Source organism: Capra hircus, chromosome 19 (genome assembly GCF_001704415.2).
Source record: "Capra hircus breed San Clemente chromosome 19, ASM170441v1, whole genome shotgun sequence".
In the NCBI taxonomy this organism is placed as follows: Eukaryota; Metazoa; Chordata; class Mammalia; order Artiodactyla; family Bovidae; genus Capra; species Capra hircus.
In genome coordinates, this window is record NC_030826.1 from 41,921,789 (window position 1) to 41,939,398 (window position 17,610).

The 17,610-nt window shown below is 56.2% G+C and overlaps 1 protein-coding gene and 1 non-coding gene across 2 annotated transcripts; one reads left to right on the plus strand and one right to left on the minus strand.

Annotated features, from left to right (window-relative positions):
- KCNH4 (potassium voltage-gated channel subfamily H member 4) lies at positions 903–17,391 on the minus strand. Its single transcript, XM_013972609.2, has 16 exons — positions 17,219–17,391; positions 15,092–15,325; positions 14,638–14,784; positions 14,380–14,504; positions 13,299–13,542; positions 12,836–12,993; positions 9,677–9,884; positions 9,047–9,241; positions 8,409–8,608; positions 6,516–6,765; positions 5,713–5,945; positions 4,803–4,841; positions 4,252–4,604; positions 3,888–3,994; positions 3,199–3,272; positions 903–1,963 (listed from the first exon to the last, which is right to left on the minus strand). Exons 1-16 carry the CDS (start codon positions 17,292–17,294, stop codon positions 1,568–1,570), a joined length of 3,039 nt encoding a protein of 1,012 aa, XP_013828063.2. The 5' UTR covers positions 17,295–17,391; the 3' UTR covers positions 903–1,567.
- TRNAC-GCA lies at positions 5,227–5,298 on the plus strand. Its single transcript has one exon. It is a non-coding gene; the product is annotated as a tRNA-Cys (tRNA).

The following is a 17,610-nucleotide window of genomic DNA, read 5'->3' on the forward strand; positions in this document are numbered from 1 at the left end:
GTGGATTGGTTGGCACCTTTGCCCTCCTAGAGACAGTAACAGGGCCCTGGGGTACTGTGTGGGAGTGACTATCACATATGCTTCTCCAAAGCCCTGGGGCTATCACACCAGCCCCCAGAAACAGCCAGAGCCAGTAACTACAAAAATAAAAGAGTTTATTTCCTATCCAAAAGTGAGCCCAGGGTGGTGGGTGGTAAAGGAGAGCTGGAAACCAGGGTGCATATTCGAGAAGGCCCTGAGTGAGACCATGTTGGAAGGGGGAGAACAGGCATGGCTGAGGTCTAGGGGTGGGGGAGTGGAAGGAGTGCTGCTGGGACTGTGTTTCAGGTTGCTGGCAGCAGAAGAGACCACTTTCAGTGTTGGCCTGCAGAGAGACAGAAACAGAGATGTGGACAGGCCCCAGCCCCAGGGGTAGAAATAGATATTACTTGACCTGAAAAGCACCCACTGGGGCAAAGGAACCTGGAAGCACACTATAAGGCAGGGATTACAAACTCAGATACCAACAGAGATCAGATAAAAATTCAAAGGAGGGAAGCTAGCTAGGTGTCAGGAAATGATCAAGGAACCTGGGGACTGCAAAGACGTGGAGGATGCAGGCCTCATCCAAAGAGGACAGCACCCCCTCCCCCCACCCCCACTAATTATTGCCAGGTGCAATGTTGGTTCAGAATTGCCAGATCTCTGTAATTTGTTTAGAGAAGCTGGAATATCTGGATTTTTTTTTTTTTCTGGCTGTGCTGGGTCTTAGTTGCAGCATGTGGGGTCCAGTTCCCTGGCCAGGGCTTGAACGGACCAGGGCCCCATGCATTGGGAGTATGGAGTCTTAACCACTGGACCGCCAGGGAAGTTCCCAGAATATCTGGATTTTTATGTGAACTTTCCTGATTTTGAATATGGCAACGCATTCATATTTTGGAAAAAAAAATACTGTGCAAGTCAAAGAATATATATCTAGGGTCATTGGTTCATTTCCTATGTGGGCTGTGGAGTAAAGTGAGCCCCTCCACCTTGGACTGATGCTGAGAGCCCTAAGAAGTCTTGGGTTACTCAAATGCCAGTCAGGGGACTTCCCAGTGGTTAGGACTCCCATCTCCAGCAGAGACCTGGGGGCTGGGACAAAAGACCTCACAGTATCACTAGCTATCTCCGCACCAGAATCCCTTGCTGTAGACACCAAGATCCTGCCTGCTCTTTCCTCAGTCTTCATTTCCTAGGCTGGATCTGGGGCCCTTTCCCTACCCCACCCCCATCTCTACCTGCCTCCAGGTCCTGGGGAGAAAGCCAGACATCTCATCTGCCCAGCTTAATGGGCACTGTGGTCCATCTCATGCCTGTTGGGTTCCACGGCCTCAGGTGGCTCCCCTCACAGAGGAGAATAGAGGAAGGTTTGGGAAAAGGGAAGAGTCACAAGTGACCAGAATTGGTTAAAAAAGGTCAGAGAATCCAGAGCCAACCAGACCCGCTGGTGGCTGCTGACCCAAGGCAGGAGGCCAAGGGGCCCAGCCCCTCCCTGGATGGCAGGCAGCAGCACCCACCCCAGACAGGCCTGGGCCCGTGGCCAGTGTCAGTGGATCGTGTCTGACCTGGACCGGAAGTTGTGCCTCATGAGGCTTGAGTTCGGAGGCGGGGCCTCTGGCACTGGGAAGGGTCCCAGAGGGTCAGGCTCAGAGAGGTAGGGGGACCGTACAGAGGGTCGCAGGTTGGGGGGGGCAGCCCCCATCTCTGCTGTCCCCACACTGGCCGGGCAGTGGACCTCAGCCCGAGTAGTATCGTGGAGGCCAGGTGGTGGTCCGGACATATAAGGAGAACTGCACGGAGGCCTCTGAGGTGGGCAAGGAGGGTGTGGGGGCCAAGCCGAGACTGTTGGGTGGCCCGGGGGACCCAGTCTGGCCTGCAGCAGGCCCATCATGTGTCGAAGTTCCTGGCTAAGCTGAGACACTTCTCGGTTGAGACGGGAAATCTGTTGAAAACACATCAAATTGTCTCCCAGGTGCCACAACAGTCATCATCCCTCCTAGGTGCACTCCCCTCCCCAGTTTACAAAGGGCTTTCATATCCACTCTCTGCTCATGGCCACCCTCTGAAGAAGAAGACAGGACAGGAGTTATTTTTGTCTAGATGTAAATACCCCAGCCTCTTTCCAAAAAAGGATTTGGGACGACAGCTATTGCTATTCCCACCCCCTCACCCCTGCCACGCACACACTTTTATAAGATGTAGAAGAATGTGCTCAAAGAGGCTTCACAGCTGTGAAGTGACAGACGCAGGCTTACTCTCAGGTGATACATCACAGGCGCTCAAATGTCTATTCAGCATTTTTCAAATTTCAGGAACTACAGAATCAACTGAAAAACTTGTCAAAATGCCGATTTCTGGGCCCCACCCCAGACATTCCAAACTGGGTGAGGCCCAGGAGTCCGCATTTTAACAGGTTCTCTGGATAATGATGCTGAAGCCGGGGGACCACTGGTCCAGAACTGCCAGCTGAAGCAGGACTGACCTTGAATCCTGCAGAACCAGGGCTGGTTCTGCCCCCTGCCCAGGCCCCGCCCCACCCAGGTGCACCCCTGGGGATGCCTGATGTTTATCAGAACCCAGGGAAGGCCCATTCCCAAGGGCTGGGCCTGGCTGCGCTGTGGATGTGGCTTTGAGATCCCTGAAGGGGAGGTGGAGACACGATCTCAGCAAACAGGACCTGGGCTCTTTCCCAACAGGATTCAGATGGGAGGGTCCAGGCCCCCCAGGTTATGCCCCACAGTTGCTGCCCAGACAGGTGGTGGCAGGGAGGGGAAGGAGACGGGGAGGGAAGGACTGGAGCACGTGACTTGGTGGGGGTAGGGGGAATGGCCCCTGCAGGAGCAAATCCCTTGTCAGTGGAGAGGCCCTCTTTTTCCGGCCAGACCTCCTGAGTCAGCTGGAAGGCAGGGATGCAGCCCTCCCTGAGTACTTACAACCCGCTAAGGATCAACTGGGCACATATGCGCCCTCATCTAATGCATACGAGATGGGAAGAACTATCTCCCCATTTTCAGATGAGGAGATTGACGTCCAGAGTGGTTGTGGGGCTTGCCCAAGGTCACACAGCTAACACGAATATCTGAAATCAGGACCTTGGCTCCAAACCCTTTGCAATGCTGTTCTATGAGGCACATCTCTGATCCCAAGGTTGGAGGAGAGGAACGGACCCCAACTAACCTCCTGGTTCAGTCTGCAGACCTTTTCCTTCACCTCCTCAGCCTCAGGGGCAGCTTCCTGGCTAGGCATGGGCCCTGCAGACAGAGTGGGGAGAAGGGATTTGGGTTAATGCAGGGAGCTTGAGTCTGCAGCCTGGGCTGGGCCCTTCCTGTCACTGGGCATGCCAAGAGCAAGGGTAGAGGAAGCTCTGGGGTCAGGATGATGGGAAACCCAAGCTCCTCAGGCTGGTTTTGAGGCCGTATCACTTCTCCAACAGCTCCCCTGCCTCACCCACCTCCCACCCTCCCCCAGCTCTAGGCACGAAGTTTCTCCTTGGAATCTGAATACAACCACCCTTCATGCCTATGTGCCTTTCCAACTGCCTTGTTCCGCAACTCAAACTCCTACCCACCCTTTAAGGCCCACCTCAAGTGTCCCCTCCTCTAAGAAGGAGAGTTAGAGGCTCCCTCCTCTCGCTCTTGTCTCGGTCGTGGCTCTTAGCACTCTGATCTGGAACCATTCGTCTGAGAACACAGGTATTGCCTCCACTAGACCAGGCACTTGCTAAGTGTGGGCCAGGTCTGGTTCATCTGTATGCTCCTAGCAGAGCACCCGGCAGCTGGTAGACCCTTACTATGTGTGGGATGGGTGGATAGATGGATGGATGGTGGGTGGGTGACTGTGAGTTGAAGTCCACTGTTGGCCCTTACCTGTAGGAGGGGCCTGCGAGCGAGATCTAGGGTGCTCAGGCCGCCTGCTGAACCGGAACGTAGTGGCCTCTGCCGTGCTGCCAGAGTCCTCAATGCCATCCACTATCCTGGGATGGAGGCAGTGGTCATCAGTCCCATGGGCAGAGAGTAAGGGCCAGAGCAGGGCAGAGCAGGCAGAGGGTGAATGGGGCTGCAGCACCAGGGAGCTGGGGAGGAGCAGCCGTCACACAGGGGTGGGGTTGCAAGCTGTGGTGGATCAGGAAGGGCGGGGTGGAGCACTGGTCAGAATGCTAGGGACAGAGCCCAGAGAAGGTTCTGGAAGCCAGCAGGGGTATAGGGAAGGCAGAGGAGGCTGGCATCTCACCGGGGACTGAGGTCCGGAGGTCCAAAGGTTCCCAGTGGGGGAATGAGAAGCTGGGGGGGCTTCCAGGCAGCAGAGCCCCTGGGGGGGCCATGAGGGGAGGGGCTGTGGCCCCGGCCAGCCAGGGCAGGGGAAGGGGCTGGGGACAGGGAAGGAGAGGAGACAAGGGCTGAGAAAGGGGGCAGCTCCTCCCCCAAGAGGCTGACCAGGGAGCCCCGGGGCCGCGCTGGACTGAGGTTGGGCAGCAGGATGGGCCGCCGGGGCCTGGGACCACCGCCAGGCTCGGCCCCAGCCTCGGCCTCTGTGATGGATGGCTGGGTCTTGTCTGAGGAGGAGCCCAGGCTATCCGAACGGGGCTGTGGGCAGAGGATGCAGCTGATGTCACAGGGCAATCGACAACGGGCCCCTACAGTGAGCAACAGCCTCCACTGGCATTGCTGCCCCCCATCACCTCTCCTTTCACCCTGCAGCCGGGCAGTCAAGGAAAGATGCGTCCACCCCTGCGCCCCCACCTCTGCATGCGATTTCAACCCTACCCAGGAAGGATGCATTACCTGGGAGAGGCGAGGGGATCGGGAAAAGCGGCAGAGGCCCTGCAGGGACACAGTGGGGTTCTGGCTGACTCACACCTCCCCACTCCCCCAGGGTAGCACCTCCTAGTCCTGCCCATCAGAGTAATGGGGTTGGAGAATGTGAGGCCTTTTTGTGGAACTGAGTCAGAGATACCCCCAACTCCAACTCAGACGACTCCTGAGTGGCAACAGAAGTCTGGAAAGCAGTTAAAGTCCAAGATCTAGGGTGTAAACTAAAGATTTGGCCCAGAGCCTAAACCAAAAATGGGCCCAGGAAACATTTGCTGAGTGGAGCAGAGGAAGCCCCAGGGGAGGAGACCCAGTCCAAAGCGGGAGGGAATTGATGGAGAAAGAGCACATGGAGGGGATTGTTTTCAAAGTGGGGGTCCTTTGAGAGTCTGGGGCTTCCCTGGTGGCTCAGAGGATAAAGCATCTGCCTGCAATGCAGGAGACCCAGGTTCGATCCCTGGGTTGGGAAGATCCCCTGGAGAAGGAAATGGCAACCCACTCCAGTATTCTTGCCTGGAGAATCCCATGGACAGAGGAGCCTGGCAGGCTACAGTCCATGGGGTCGCAAAGAGTCGGACACGACTGAGCGACTTGACTTTTGAGGAGTCTGGATTGAGCAGAAGGGGGACCAACAGGAGCTGTGTCAGTTGAGTTGGAAGTAGAGTTGGTGAGAGATCGTCCATGGGGTTGGATGATGGTCCATGGAGCAGGGTCAGTGGGTTGAAGATGTTAAGTATGGCGGGGCAATGGAAGGGGTGCCCAGGGTTGAGAGATGATGTTTTCAGGGTGGAAGGAATTCATGAGGCTCTCTCTGGGGCTGGGGGAGGGTCTACTTTGAAGGAGGTGACCTTGGAGGAGGTGGAGGCCGTGGGGGTCTACGTACATTGGTCTCAGAGCCGTGGCGCAGGTTGAAGGTGAGGTCCCGGGGCAGGCCAGCCCGGAAGGCAGCTCCATACTCAGGATAGAGCCTCAGGACTTCGGCCAGCCCTTGGCTGCTCAGTTGCTGCAGGCCACAGTAGGTGAGTGCCTTCACGTCAGCACTAGTCTTCAGCACGCAGCTTGGAGCTATGCCTGACCCAGGCTCGGGGATATCTGCCCCAATCAGGTCTCCTTTTCCTGTGGGTGAGGGATAGGGACAGTCAGCTAGGGCAGAGGGACCCAGAGGATATTAGTAGATTCGTGAGAGATGGTCAGTGTGTTTGAAGGATGGTTGAAGGTGGGTCAGGCAATGGAATTGGAGGAAATAATCAATGGGGTTGGCAGGTTAGTGGAGAATGGCTGGTGAAGTTGGGAGACAGTCAGTTGGGGATGTCAGTAAGGGTGGAGGAATGATCCATGGAATTGGATGGTCAATACAGAATGGCCAGAGAGGTCAGTTAAAGGGTAGTGGGTCAGTGGAGTTGAAAGTTGATGGAGAAGGGTCAAGGGAGTTGGGAGACAGTATGGTGGGAGAGTTGATTTGGGGGAATAGTCACTGGGGAAGGGTTGATGGGTTCAGGGATGGCCAATGGGATGAGGTAAGGGTCTGAGAGGAATGGTCAAAAAGGGATGGTGGTAGATGCTGGGACTGAGAGAGAGTACTCCTTTGCCAGAACGCCAGCTATCCAGTCCCTAGATTCCTGGCCCCTCCCAAGGCCTCTGGGAGAAGGATCCGGGGTACGGAGAAGGTAGAGGTGGGATCCTCACCCAGGATGGCCAGCACCATGTTGTCACGGAGCACCTCCAGCGAGCCGGAGCAGACGTAGTAGTGAGCCTGCAGGGCGTCCCCGCGGCGCAGCAGGTATTCGCCAGGGGCGCAGAATGAGGCCTTGATGTGCAGGGAGAGGGCCCGCAGGCAGCCTCTGCTCGCTGCTCCAAACAGCGGCAGCTGCAGGATCTCCCGATTCAGGTGCATAGCAATATCAGCTCTCAGCTCGTCTGGGAAGTCACGCAGTAACTGCATAAGGGGCAAAGGTCATTCTGGCCATTTCCCCTGGCAGCAGCTACTTGAGCTCTACAGATGTGTTGAGCTGTCTTCAAGGACAGAGATCAAATTACCCATTTCTGACCTTCAGGGAGACCTCTGTGTGTCTCATCTCAGCTTGACCTCCTAACCCAAGTCATGGGGCAGAGACTAGATCTTCTGTCTGTCCACTGCCCATGGCTACACACACTGGTCTCACACACACACATCCTAGTTACTCAACCCCGAGTATGCACGGACCATCCCTGGTGGGTCAGCCCTCAAGCCAGGAGACTAGAAGTCAGCTCTGCATAAATCCCTGTGGGCTCTGGACAAACCCTTTCCTCTCTCTAGGCCTCAGTGTCCCCATCTGTAAAAAGCAGGGTTACATTAGACCTTGGATGTTAGCAGTGACCTCTTGGGGGCCGAACTTAATGTTCATGGTTCTACCCTCATCTCCTGGAGCCCCTTGGCCACTCAGGCTTGCTGACCTCTCCCTTTTGTTCCACTTGCTTCCTTCAGGCTCCTCTTCCTCAGCCAACCTACTTCCTCAGCTCTCCTCTTAGTTTGTACACTCTCGCTGCATCATAGTGACCAGCTCCACAACTTTCCCCACTCCCTGTGAGTCTGGAGCCCTACCTCCAGGTCCAGACCTGTGTGTTCAACTACCCATGGGGCAGACTCCACCTGGATCCCCCACAGGCATGAAACCCTCATCATGGCCCAACCCTGACCCTCTCAGTTTCACCCCTAAATCCAATCTTCCCTGGGTAATGCTTCCATCCCACCCTTTGGCTGAAGCCAGAAACCCAGGAATCTCTTTGAGCTTCTTTCCTGCAACCAGCTGATCACCAAGTCCCAAGGCTCCTGCTCTCAGGAATACCTCCTGGGGGACTTTCCTGGTGCAGCCAAAATAAATAATTTTTTAAAAAGACTTTCTGGATCTGCGGGTGACTCCTGAGCCTAAAAATGTGGTAGGACAAAATCTAAATCCAAGGCCATCCCTGAGTTGGGCCTGCCCCCATCCCAAGCCCCTCTCTCCACCCTCTGCTGCTCCCTCCTCCGCAGTGCTCACACACCCTTTCCTGAAAGCTCGCTGAACTACTTTCAGTTCCCTGAACTTGTCCTGCTCTTTGGCGTCAGTATTTCCAGACCTGTGTTCCTACTGCTCTTTCTGCCTGGAATGGCCTTCTGGTAGCAGGCCAGTTTCCTTCTTGTCCTTCACGATGTTCACTTTTCTGTGCCACCTCCCCTGACACTTTGAGTTTCAGACACAGTGATGGCGCTGCTGCACCCACTCTCTCCAGTAGAGTCCCATTCACTGGGTAACTCTTTGTTTACCAAGCTGTCTGCCTCACCAGGCTGCTGTCTCCCCGAGGGTAAGGGCTGGGGGTAATCCTCCCCAGGACTCCTGTGTCCAGCACAGAGACTGGCTGCAAGCAGATGCTTGACCATGGCATTAGCCACGTGTAAAGGAAAAGGGATGTGGACTCTGGTAGGTGTGTGTCCTTGTGAACATCATTGCCTTTCCCTGCAACCCATTTGCTTCCATCCCAAACCCTGAGAGGCCTCGACCCCATTCCCCGCTCCTGCACCTCTGCGCTGCAGGTACAGGGCGCCCCCCAGCCACGCACTACCTCGTTGGCGTCAATGCCGCTGTTGACCGCCCACGTGGTCTGGAAGTACTCGAGCATGCGCTGCTTGAGCGGCCGCGGTAGGCGGTGCACACGGATGAAGTCCTTGAGGTCCTTCATGCGGCTGTGGTAGAGCGAGCGGCGCGAGTACATGCGCTGGATGATGGCCGTCACGTTCCCGAACACCACGGCGTGCATTAGCGCTGTGGCACGCAGCGGGCAGTCAGGGATGGCCACCCCTCCGGGCTCCGCCCCCCACGCCCGCCCTCCACGGTGAGCCCCCTGCCCTGGACCAGTCTCTGAGCTCCTGGGGAGGGGCAGGAGAGCCAGAGGGCCCCTGAGTGCCTACCTGATGCCAGGTTCTGGGTTTGGGGCAGGGAATAGCAGGTGGTCCTGAGACGGGTCACACCTGTTGCTTCTCTCATGCCCTACCCCATTAGGTCATGAACTTGGGCTTCCCATCCCTTTCTCAAGCAACCCTCCAGTTTTTGGCCGTTCCCCCCAAGGCCAGCATGTAGTAGGTGCTGAGCAAACATCTATGAACGAATGTTCTCCCAGTGTCTGGTCGTGGGTGGACACCTTGCCTTCTCTGGGCCTCAGTTTCCCCATCTGCACGCTGGGCTTGGTAGGCCCCGCCTCACCGCCTATGAGCATGGTGCAGATGGAGAAGATCTTCTCAGCGTCAGTGTTGGCGCACACGTTGCCGAAGCCCACGCTCGTGAGGCTGCTCAGCGTGAAGTAGAGCGCAGCGATGTAGGCGCTGCGCCGTGATGGGCCGCCGGCTGAGCTGTTGACGTAGGGCACCTCCAGCCGCTTGCCCAGCTCGTGCAACCAGCCTAGCGGGTGGAGGGATGCAAGGAGCCCCGGCTGTGTGAGCAGTGGAGAATGGGGTTTCCCTGAGCTGTCTGCACTTGACCTTGGGTGAGGGGAGTATTTACAGAGGTGAGGGGAGGTTTGCACAGGAAATGTGAGGAGCAGCTCGTGTCTGGGCCTCCCGGCCCTGAAGTGGTTACAGTTGCAGTTCAAGGCTACCAGCTCCCTACACTGCTGACTGTTTAGGGGCCCCTTCCATTCTCTAAGAGTTTATAAGTGCTTCCTGTTCACAAGGAGCTGGGACTTGATCGCCTATTCGATTGCATGTTTATTGGAGGGATGGAGGCATATGGGGTGGGGGTGGGGTCCTGATTGGGGTGGGGGTGTCAGCCTGGGGGCCTGCCTGGACAGGGCAGGTGAATGGGTAGTTGGTGAAAGCCTGGGGGTCAGTGGCTCACCGATGTCCCAGAGCAGGGGGTCGTTGGCCTCCATCTCCCGACGCCCGATGACATACCAGACGCAGGCCATCCAGTGGGCAAGGAGTGCAAAGACCGACATGAGCAGCGTGAGCACCACGGCGCTGCACTGCGAGTACCGCTCCAGCTTCTGCAGCAACCGCAGCAGCCGCAGCAGCCTCACCGTCTTCAGCAGGTGCACCAGCGATGTCTGCGGAGTGGGTGCAGCAGGGGAGGCTGTCAGCAGGCCCCTCCTCAATGTTCCCCCCTCCCCCAGGTGCCCTGGAGCTAGGGGAGGCTGCCTGAGGAAAAGGATCCTTGCTGTGCTGAGAAGGTGACCAGGAAATGCAAGGGGGACAGGATGATACCAAAACTAATCATGGGGACTTCCCTAGCAGTCCAGTGGTTAGGAATCTGCACTTCTACTGCAGGGGGCGAGAGGTCAATTCCTGGTCAGGGAACTAAGATTCCACAAGCCATGCACTGCGGCGACCAATACAACAACAACGCAACCCTAATAAGGGCTAACAGCAAGTACTATGTGTGTCAGGCACTGGGCTAAATAACTGTAATCCTCATAAAAACAGACAGACTTACGCCTTCGGTCCAATTTTCATCACCTTTCTCAGTGTGCAGATGAGTATAGTAAGGTTCAGAGAGGCTGGTGACTTGCTCAAGGGCACAGAAAAGGAAATCATGGACTGGGATTCAAATCTGAGTTGACACCAGAGTCCATTTGTGCTATACTGCCTCTTAGCACCTTGGCTGGTAAAAGGGCAAGTCAGAGGCAGGACAACAGACATAATGATCTCTGGTCCTTGCTCAAAGCCCCCAGTGTCTTAGGTACAATCAGCTGTGGACAGGGGAAGGTTTAGGGACCTCATCCCTTATGGATCAGCTACAGCTGGGATGCTGAGAGAGGAGAGCAGGGTACTTAGACTGTGAGGCCCCAGCCCTTGCAGGGTTTGCTGTGGGTTGCTGAAGTTAGTCAGGGTCCTGTAAAAGTTAGCTGGTATTAACCATGACTGTTTTGGTTGTGTTTTGATAAGCCCTTCTAGTCTTGGACATGATGCGCAGGTGAGAGCTTATGTTCTCACTGCTCTGGGTGGGGCAGCCTGGAGGCTAGGGCTGGGGGCTCTGGGGCAGCACATGCGGAACTTTGTATGAAGGCCCCTCACTGTCCCTTCAGGGGCTTCCAGGAGCATCCCCTTTAGCCCTGGCCCTACACAGCTCCTGAGTCACATGACATTTTCTCTAATTTTAGACAAAGGAGTTGGAAAGGAGGTGACTCTGATCGACCCTCTCCACAGTTTAGGAGCTTCCCAGGGAGCTCAGTGGTAAAGAATCTGCCCACCAGTGCAAGAGATTCGGGCTTGATCCCTGGGTCAGGAAGATCCCCTGGAGAAGGAAAAGGGAAACCATTCCAGTATTCTTGCCTGGAGAATTCCATGGACAGAGGAACCTGGTAGGCTATAGTCCATGGGGTCTCAAAGAGGCAGACACAACTTAGCTACTGAACATGCACTCCAGGGCTTAATGCCTACCCCTAGCTCTCAGAGCTCCTGACTCCAACCTTGAGTTCTTCAAGGCTTCCCCTTGTCACCTACCACTGGGCCCTACTCCGTTGGGGCCCTGCTCTCCTCATTGGACCAGGATGTCTCAGGCCTAGTTCCTTCAAGTCCATGGCTCTGCCAGTGCCTACTTAGCCTCCATCTTTGCTCTGCTTCCCTCTAGCCCCAGCATGGCTCCTCCTCTCTCCTCGTGCCAGGCCATCCACTCAGGTACGCTGGTTTCCTGGGAAGCAGGGTGGCATGCTGGAAAGAATTCTAGACCGGGAGTGTAGGGACCTGGTTCTAGTCTCTTGCCTGCCATTGCTAGCTGTGTGACTTTCAATAAGCCACTCAACCTCTCTGAGCCTCTGCATCTACCTCTGAGAAAGAAAGATATGAGAATCCGCCCTGAAAGGCTACTGTGAGGTTCCTACGTGATGATGTGTGAAAGAACTTAGAAAACTGTAAAGTGCTCCTGAAGCTACCAGAGAAGGGGGGACTGCCTGGTGGGCACAAACCAGGTGGGATGCACCCAGGGGAGAGGTGAGGAGCTCCACTTGGAACGGCCAGAGCCTCAGGGCAGACACACCCACATGCACGTGTGTGGGAGCATGCACACACGTGTACACAGCCAGGAGAAGAGGCCCACAGCCCGTTGGCGGCTAGTTAAATCCGGCTGTGTGTAGGTGGTTTCCCGCTATAGCTGAGTGTGGCAGGCAGAGGAGCACACGGGGAGACTGCTCTCCACCTCCCCATTCAAGGGGGTCTGGGGACACAGAGTGGGACTCCCTCTCCCTGGGTCATAGAAGACCTGGCATCTGCCGGCTGGGTGCAGAGCTGACCACTGAGGGCGCCTCCAGGCAGTTCTGGGACTCTCTGCATCCAAGTCCACCCCGCAGCCTCTACCTCCTCATCTTGGCTTGCTACGTTCCCCCTAAATGTTCCCTCTCCTTGTCTCCCGCCAGCTGGGGCCTATTCTGTCTAGGGTCTAGCTCAGCTCTCACCTCCTCCCTCGGGAACCCTTCCTAGACCACGCCAGCCTCTGCCCAACTGCCATGCTTTGGCTTCCTTGCAACAGCCAGATTTCAGATCAGTTTTGTGGGAGCCCGTGTTCCAGCCTGGAATTCCAAGGTCGGTTAGTTTTGCGTCCAGCCCCTGCGCAGCACTACCTGGGCCCCGTCTTGCAGTCCATTCACCTCTTCTGCTCCTGCTGTCTCTACCAGCTTAGCTGCCGAGTGGCTGAATCCTTATCCCTCTCCTCCACAGTGACCATGCCTTACACAGTGCTTTGCAGACAGCTAAATGCTCATCCGTTGTTTGTTAAATAAAAATGTGAAAAGTGCCACTCATTTGGCTGCAGACCAATGCCGCCTTGGTAGCCCTAGTTAGCTTTTCATTTGTCTCAGCTTCCCTCAGAGATTGTGAGCTGAACTCCCCAAGAAGGCAGATGCTCTTGGATCCTTCCTGGTTTCTAGTGCTGGGCTCTGCCCATCACAGATGCCTGGCAAATATTCGCTGATGACTGAGTCTGGGACTGAGGTGGGTCCCTTAATGGGAGATGCTGTGTTGAAGTTGCCAGGCTAGGCTGCAAGGCAGGACAGGGATCACTCACCACGGTGATGTTGAAGACGTAAAGCAGGTCAAAAGGTAGAGCAGCAATAAGGTCAACAAAGAACCAGGTGGCCAGATAGTGGAGGCCAATGGAACGAGGAGCGGAGACCACCTGGCCAGACTGGGACACATAGGTGGTGCGGAAGTTCAGGATGATATCTGGGGATGCAAGAAGCTGTTACTAAGGGACCTTGGCCAAGGTACCTTGTGTAAGACTCAGAATAGTGTTGGAGGCAGGAATGGGGATGATGGATTGGGCTTCAGACTGGTTCTTAAAAGACGAGGGGTCTAAAGGCTGAAGGCTCCAGGGATCAGGGGCAGAGCTCATGGACCATGAGGACGTAAAGACCCAGAAATAGGTGGGCTCTAAATATCTGGGTCCGGCAAGCCCAGGATGAAATGAGGCTTGGGTGAGTGGGTCCCTCCACCCCACCCACCAGGGTACATGGGGCAGAGGGTCTAACCCAGGATGAAGAGCATCTCCACGGCGATGTCACTGACAAGGGTGTGTCGGGACGTGATGGGCGTGTCATCATCACCCGAGAAGCAGACGTTGTAGGGGACAGTGACCGCAACGTAGAAGGTGGCAAGGAGGATGAGGCCGTCCCAGACGGCCTTGGGGACGCTGTAGTGGAGGAGGAGGCAGCGGGACCCCCCCACGGAGGCCACCTTGTATTCGGGCACTGATGGCTTTGGCTCAAACACGTTCTAAGGGGAGAGGGGTGGCGGTTGGGGACACGTGGGGAAAAGAGGAGCCAAAGCTGGGGGAGGGACAGGTAGGGATCGGGGAAAGGGGTGGAGTGGGCACTGCAAGCACAACCACAAGAGGATGTAGAACGTGCAGGAGGTGGGGGTTGGCAGCTGACACCTGATACTTCCTTCCTCTGCCAACTTATTGCTCTTTGGAATCACATGTTTTGTGTGTGTGTGTGTGTGTGTGCATGCACAAGGTTTCTAAGGTTTGACCTTTACCACTCTTGAGAAGGTGATTATGACCAGTCAGACAATGCCCTAGCTTGAGGGGTCACTAGCTTCTCCCTCAAGATCCTCTTGGGTTCTAGGGATGCAGTAGAGGATAAGTATATCCCAGGGCTGAGGGGAGGCTGACATGGCATACCCCATTCCCTGTTGCCATAACGGTCTGCTCAGAAGGTTGGAGACCCATGGCTTCATCAGGGTCCTAGGAGTGGTACACAGAGTCAGATGCCAGACCCCAATGGGGGCTTTCTCCCTGGGACCACTAACGTGGTTTCATACCCCCCACGAGGTAACCCTAAGACCCAAAGGTGGGTGATGTAATTCCTGCTAGAGCCCCACCTTTGTGGCATCATCAGAGCAGCGTAATGTCAATCACAAGGAAGCAAGGAAGAGGGGGATGAAAGGAGACGTGGGGGAACACGGGATAGAGCAGAGAGCCATACGTGAGCAACGGCGGACAAAAGAACAAGCCACTCGAAGGAGATTGGACAGACAGGGAAACGGACACAGTAGCAAGGGTGCCTCAAAAACATGTCTGGGAGATGTTGGGGTAGAGGTTGGACTCACATTGGTTTTCATGCCTCCCTGGCCCCGGCGGCCAAAGTGGCCAGTCAGTCGGTGTAGGACAGTACGGCTCTGCCTCCTGGCAGATCGAAGTCTTGAGCTGGCTCCCCTCCTGCCAAGGGAGTTTTCTGTTGGGAAGAAGGGTACGGCAATAAGTGGGGGCACATCCATGATGCTGAGTAGGGAGAGGGCTTGGGTGCCCTTGAGCAAGGGCTTCTGACCATTCACGCCATCTCCCCAGAGTTGCAGACTTGAGGTTACCATGATTACTATCGCCATGGCCTCCTGGGGGGCCAAGTCCTGGGCCTCCGCTCTGAGTGATGTCCTTGAAGGAGAAGAGGAAAAGTACGACCTCCCCCATCTCGTTCTTGATGGGCATCATATCCAGGAGGCACCAAAAGGCTGAGCCTGCAGGTGTGGAGAGGTAAGAGGAGGAGGGTGAGCAGCTCGTGGCATCCCCTTCTCTCTCATCCCTCTTTATGATCAAAGGGCTTGGCCAAGGATTAGAGCTGGAAAGCCCAGAGATTTTGTCAGCCATCTCCTTCACCTTCCTGATGGGAAAACCATGGCTCAGAGAGGGTCAGGGATACACTCAGTGTCACATGGTCAGCTTGTGGCAGTGTGGGGACCAGCAACCAGGTTTCCAGTCTCCCAGTGGACTCTGGGTAAGGTCTGGGGTCTGGGCAGGATGGCAGGGCAGGCCAGATCCCCTCACCATCCTTTCTGTAGAAGCAGATTTCAGCGCGGTGCTCCTGATGGCCCTCCAGAGCCTTGTGCAGCCTCTGCAGGGCTGGCTCACTGGTCTCTGGACCGTAGAGGAAGCGGCAGCTGCAGGTTTTCTGCATGACCTCAGTGCGGCCGTAGCCTGTGAGCTCACAGAAGCCGTCGGAACAGTAGACAATGGGAAAGCCCCGCGGGCCCTGTGCGTTAGCCAGCAGGAAGTTGCTGTCTGTGGGAAGAAAGGGTTAAGGTCAGGCCAAGGCCAGGAGGGGAGCTCAGTTTCTAGGTGAGCCATACCTCCCCCAAGCTGAGGTCAGAGATCCTAGAGACAGGAGCTTCCCAGGTTTCCATGGGATTCCTGGATCCCCTTTGGGATGTCCTGAAATGAGAGTAAGAAGAGATAGAGCAAAAGGACAAGGACTTAAGGGTGGCCTGGAACTGGGACAGGGTAGTCTAGGGGGTTGGAAAAGGAACTCCAAGAGGTCATGACTTCTGCCTTGAAGCTGATGAGCTGTGACCGTAGGCGGCAGCACAGCATGGTGAGTGAGGGCATGGGCTCCAGCACCCTATCCCTGCCACTTGCTGACTGCTTAACTTTGAACAAGTTAATGAACTCCCCTGTGCCTCAGCTTCCTTATCTGAAAAGTGAGGGATTATATATCTTCCTCAAAAGGTTTGGTGTGAGTTACATGGGTTACCTGGGAAGAGCAAATCCTGGCACATAGTAAGTGTTACACTGAGAAGGTGAAATGATGCCCCATATTTGCCCAGCTTTCAAAGCACAATCCATAGCTGCTATCCTGGATAAGGCAGAGATTCTGGGGTTATCACACCCATGTTATTGATAGGAAACCAAAAAGCAGAGGTTATCCAAACTCAGAGTTTATTGTCCAGTCTCCTTTGTGTAGGGAGAAAGACAGTGATGAATAGCATCCTCATTCCCTGCCTTCCAGGAAAAGTCCTGTTTTTAGCATCCCTTAGCTAAGTTCAGGGGGTCTGTCCCCATTATCAAAGTTTGACAGGCTTGAGCAATGAAGTTGTGGCTCCAGCAAACCCAGCAACAGAACCTGAGCTGGCTCCCCTCCAGTTCCACTGGGTGGGAGGCCTCGGGTGGGGCGGGGGGTCGGTAGGCCATCTAGGGACAGTCTCAGCTGAAGGAAGGGATCTGAGAAGAAACCAGTCCTGGGGTGATAGGAGGGGTGAATGTGTGGGGATGGAGCAGCTGATGGGGATACTGAAGGTATCTGGGAGGTGCTGGGCCCTGGGCAAGCAGCCTCCTTCTTCCATCCCAGGTCGGTTGCCCGGGTGATAGGCACTATGGAAACAAGGGAGGTGTGTGTGGGGGCTGGGTGGGGAGGCGGGTAGGGCCCCAGCGGCTGTTTCCTCCCTCAGGTACCGCTCCCCCCACCTTCCAGATCTCAGCCTGGGTGTCCGAACCGGGCAAGGGGAGATCGTTCAGTTCCAAAGTAGGAAAAGGGAATGGTGGGAGAAGAGGAAGGGAAGCAGGATGGTGGCTGTCCAAGGTGCTGAACCTGGAACTCAAGCTCTGTTGGGAGGGCAGGCAGTTCTCTCCGTTACACAGACCACCCCCTGCCTTCCTGCCATACCTCCCCCAGACAGGGACGCGCTACAGTTTGGGGGTGCGTGACCTTAATCCAAGCTAGGTCCTGCAAAAGTCTGACCTTTTCTATGTCTCTCTTTTATTTATTTATTTTTTCTGGGGAAAGTAGATGCTGCAGTCGTCGGGGAGCAGACCCCAAAGCACCTGGCCACTTCGTCCCACCTCCGCGTCTTGGATACTCCCATACACGCCCCCAGCAGAGCCCTGCCCGAGAGTGGGCGGCTCTCAAGGACTCCTCCGCTTTGCTGCGCAAAGAACCTTTCCTGCCTCCTGTCACACAGCCCCAACCTTGGCTGCCCGCACTGTTGGTCCTCTCCGCGTTTCCCCTCCCAGGGCGCTGCTAGTTCTGCTCCTTTACTGGGGCTCTGGTAGTTCCTAGACCCTCCTAGCCCATTCTCCTCGCCTTGGGTCTCTCTTATCATATTCAGGAGACCCACGCGAGCGCCAAAGGAGACTTGACCTCTAGCTCAAACCCTCAGCTTCAGCCTCCACCCCACTCACGCGTGCCGTCGAAGCGGGTGGCGATGGTGTCCAGGAAGGTGTTCTGCGGGGCCAGCAACCCCTTCATGACCGGCATGGCCTCAGGGCGCAGATTCCAGGCGCAGCGCTGGGGGCGTTCAGCGCGGCCGGGCCGGAGGGGGCGCGCTGCCGGCGGGGCCGGGGCGCCCCATGCGCCCGCCTGCCTCTTCCCCTCCCTCTAGGCGCCGCCGCTGCCGCCGCCTCTCTGTTCCAAACCCAGTAGCTTTCCGCTTGTCTCGGCGCCGCCTCGGTCCCCCCACCTCCCCACGGGCTATGTTCTTTCCCTAGGGCTCGCCCGGAGCCCGCCACGTGGCCCCAAACGGGGAGGGGCCGCCAGCGACACCCTCACTCCCCTCCGCTGCCCTCCTCCGGGT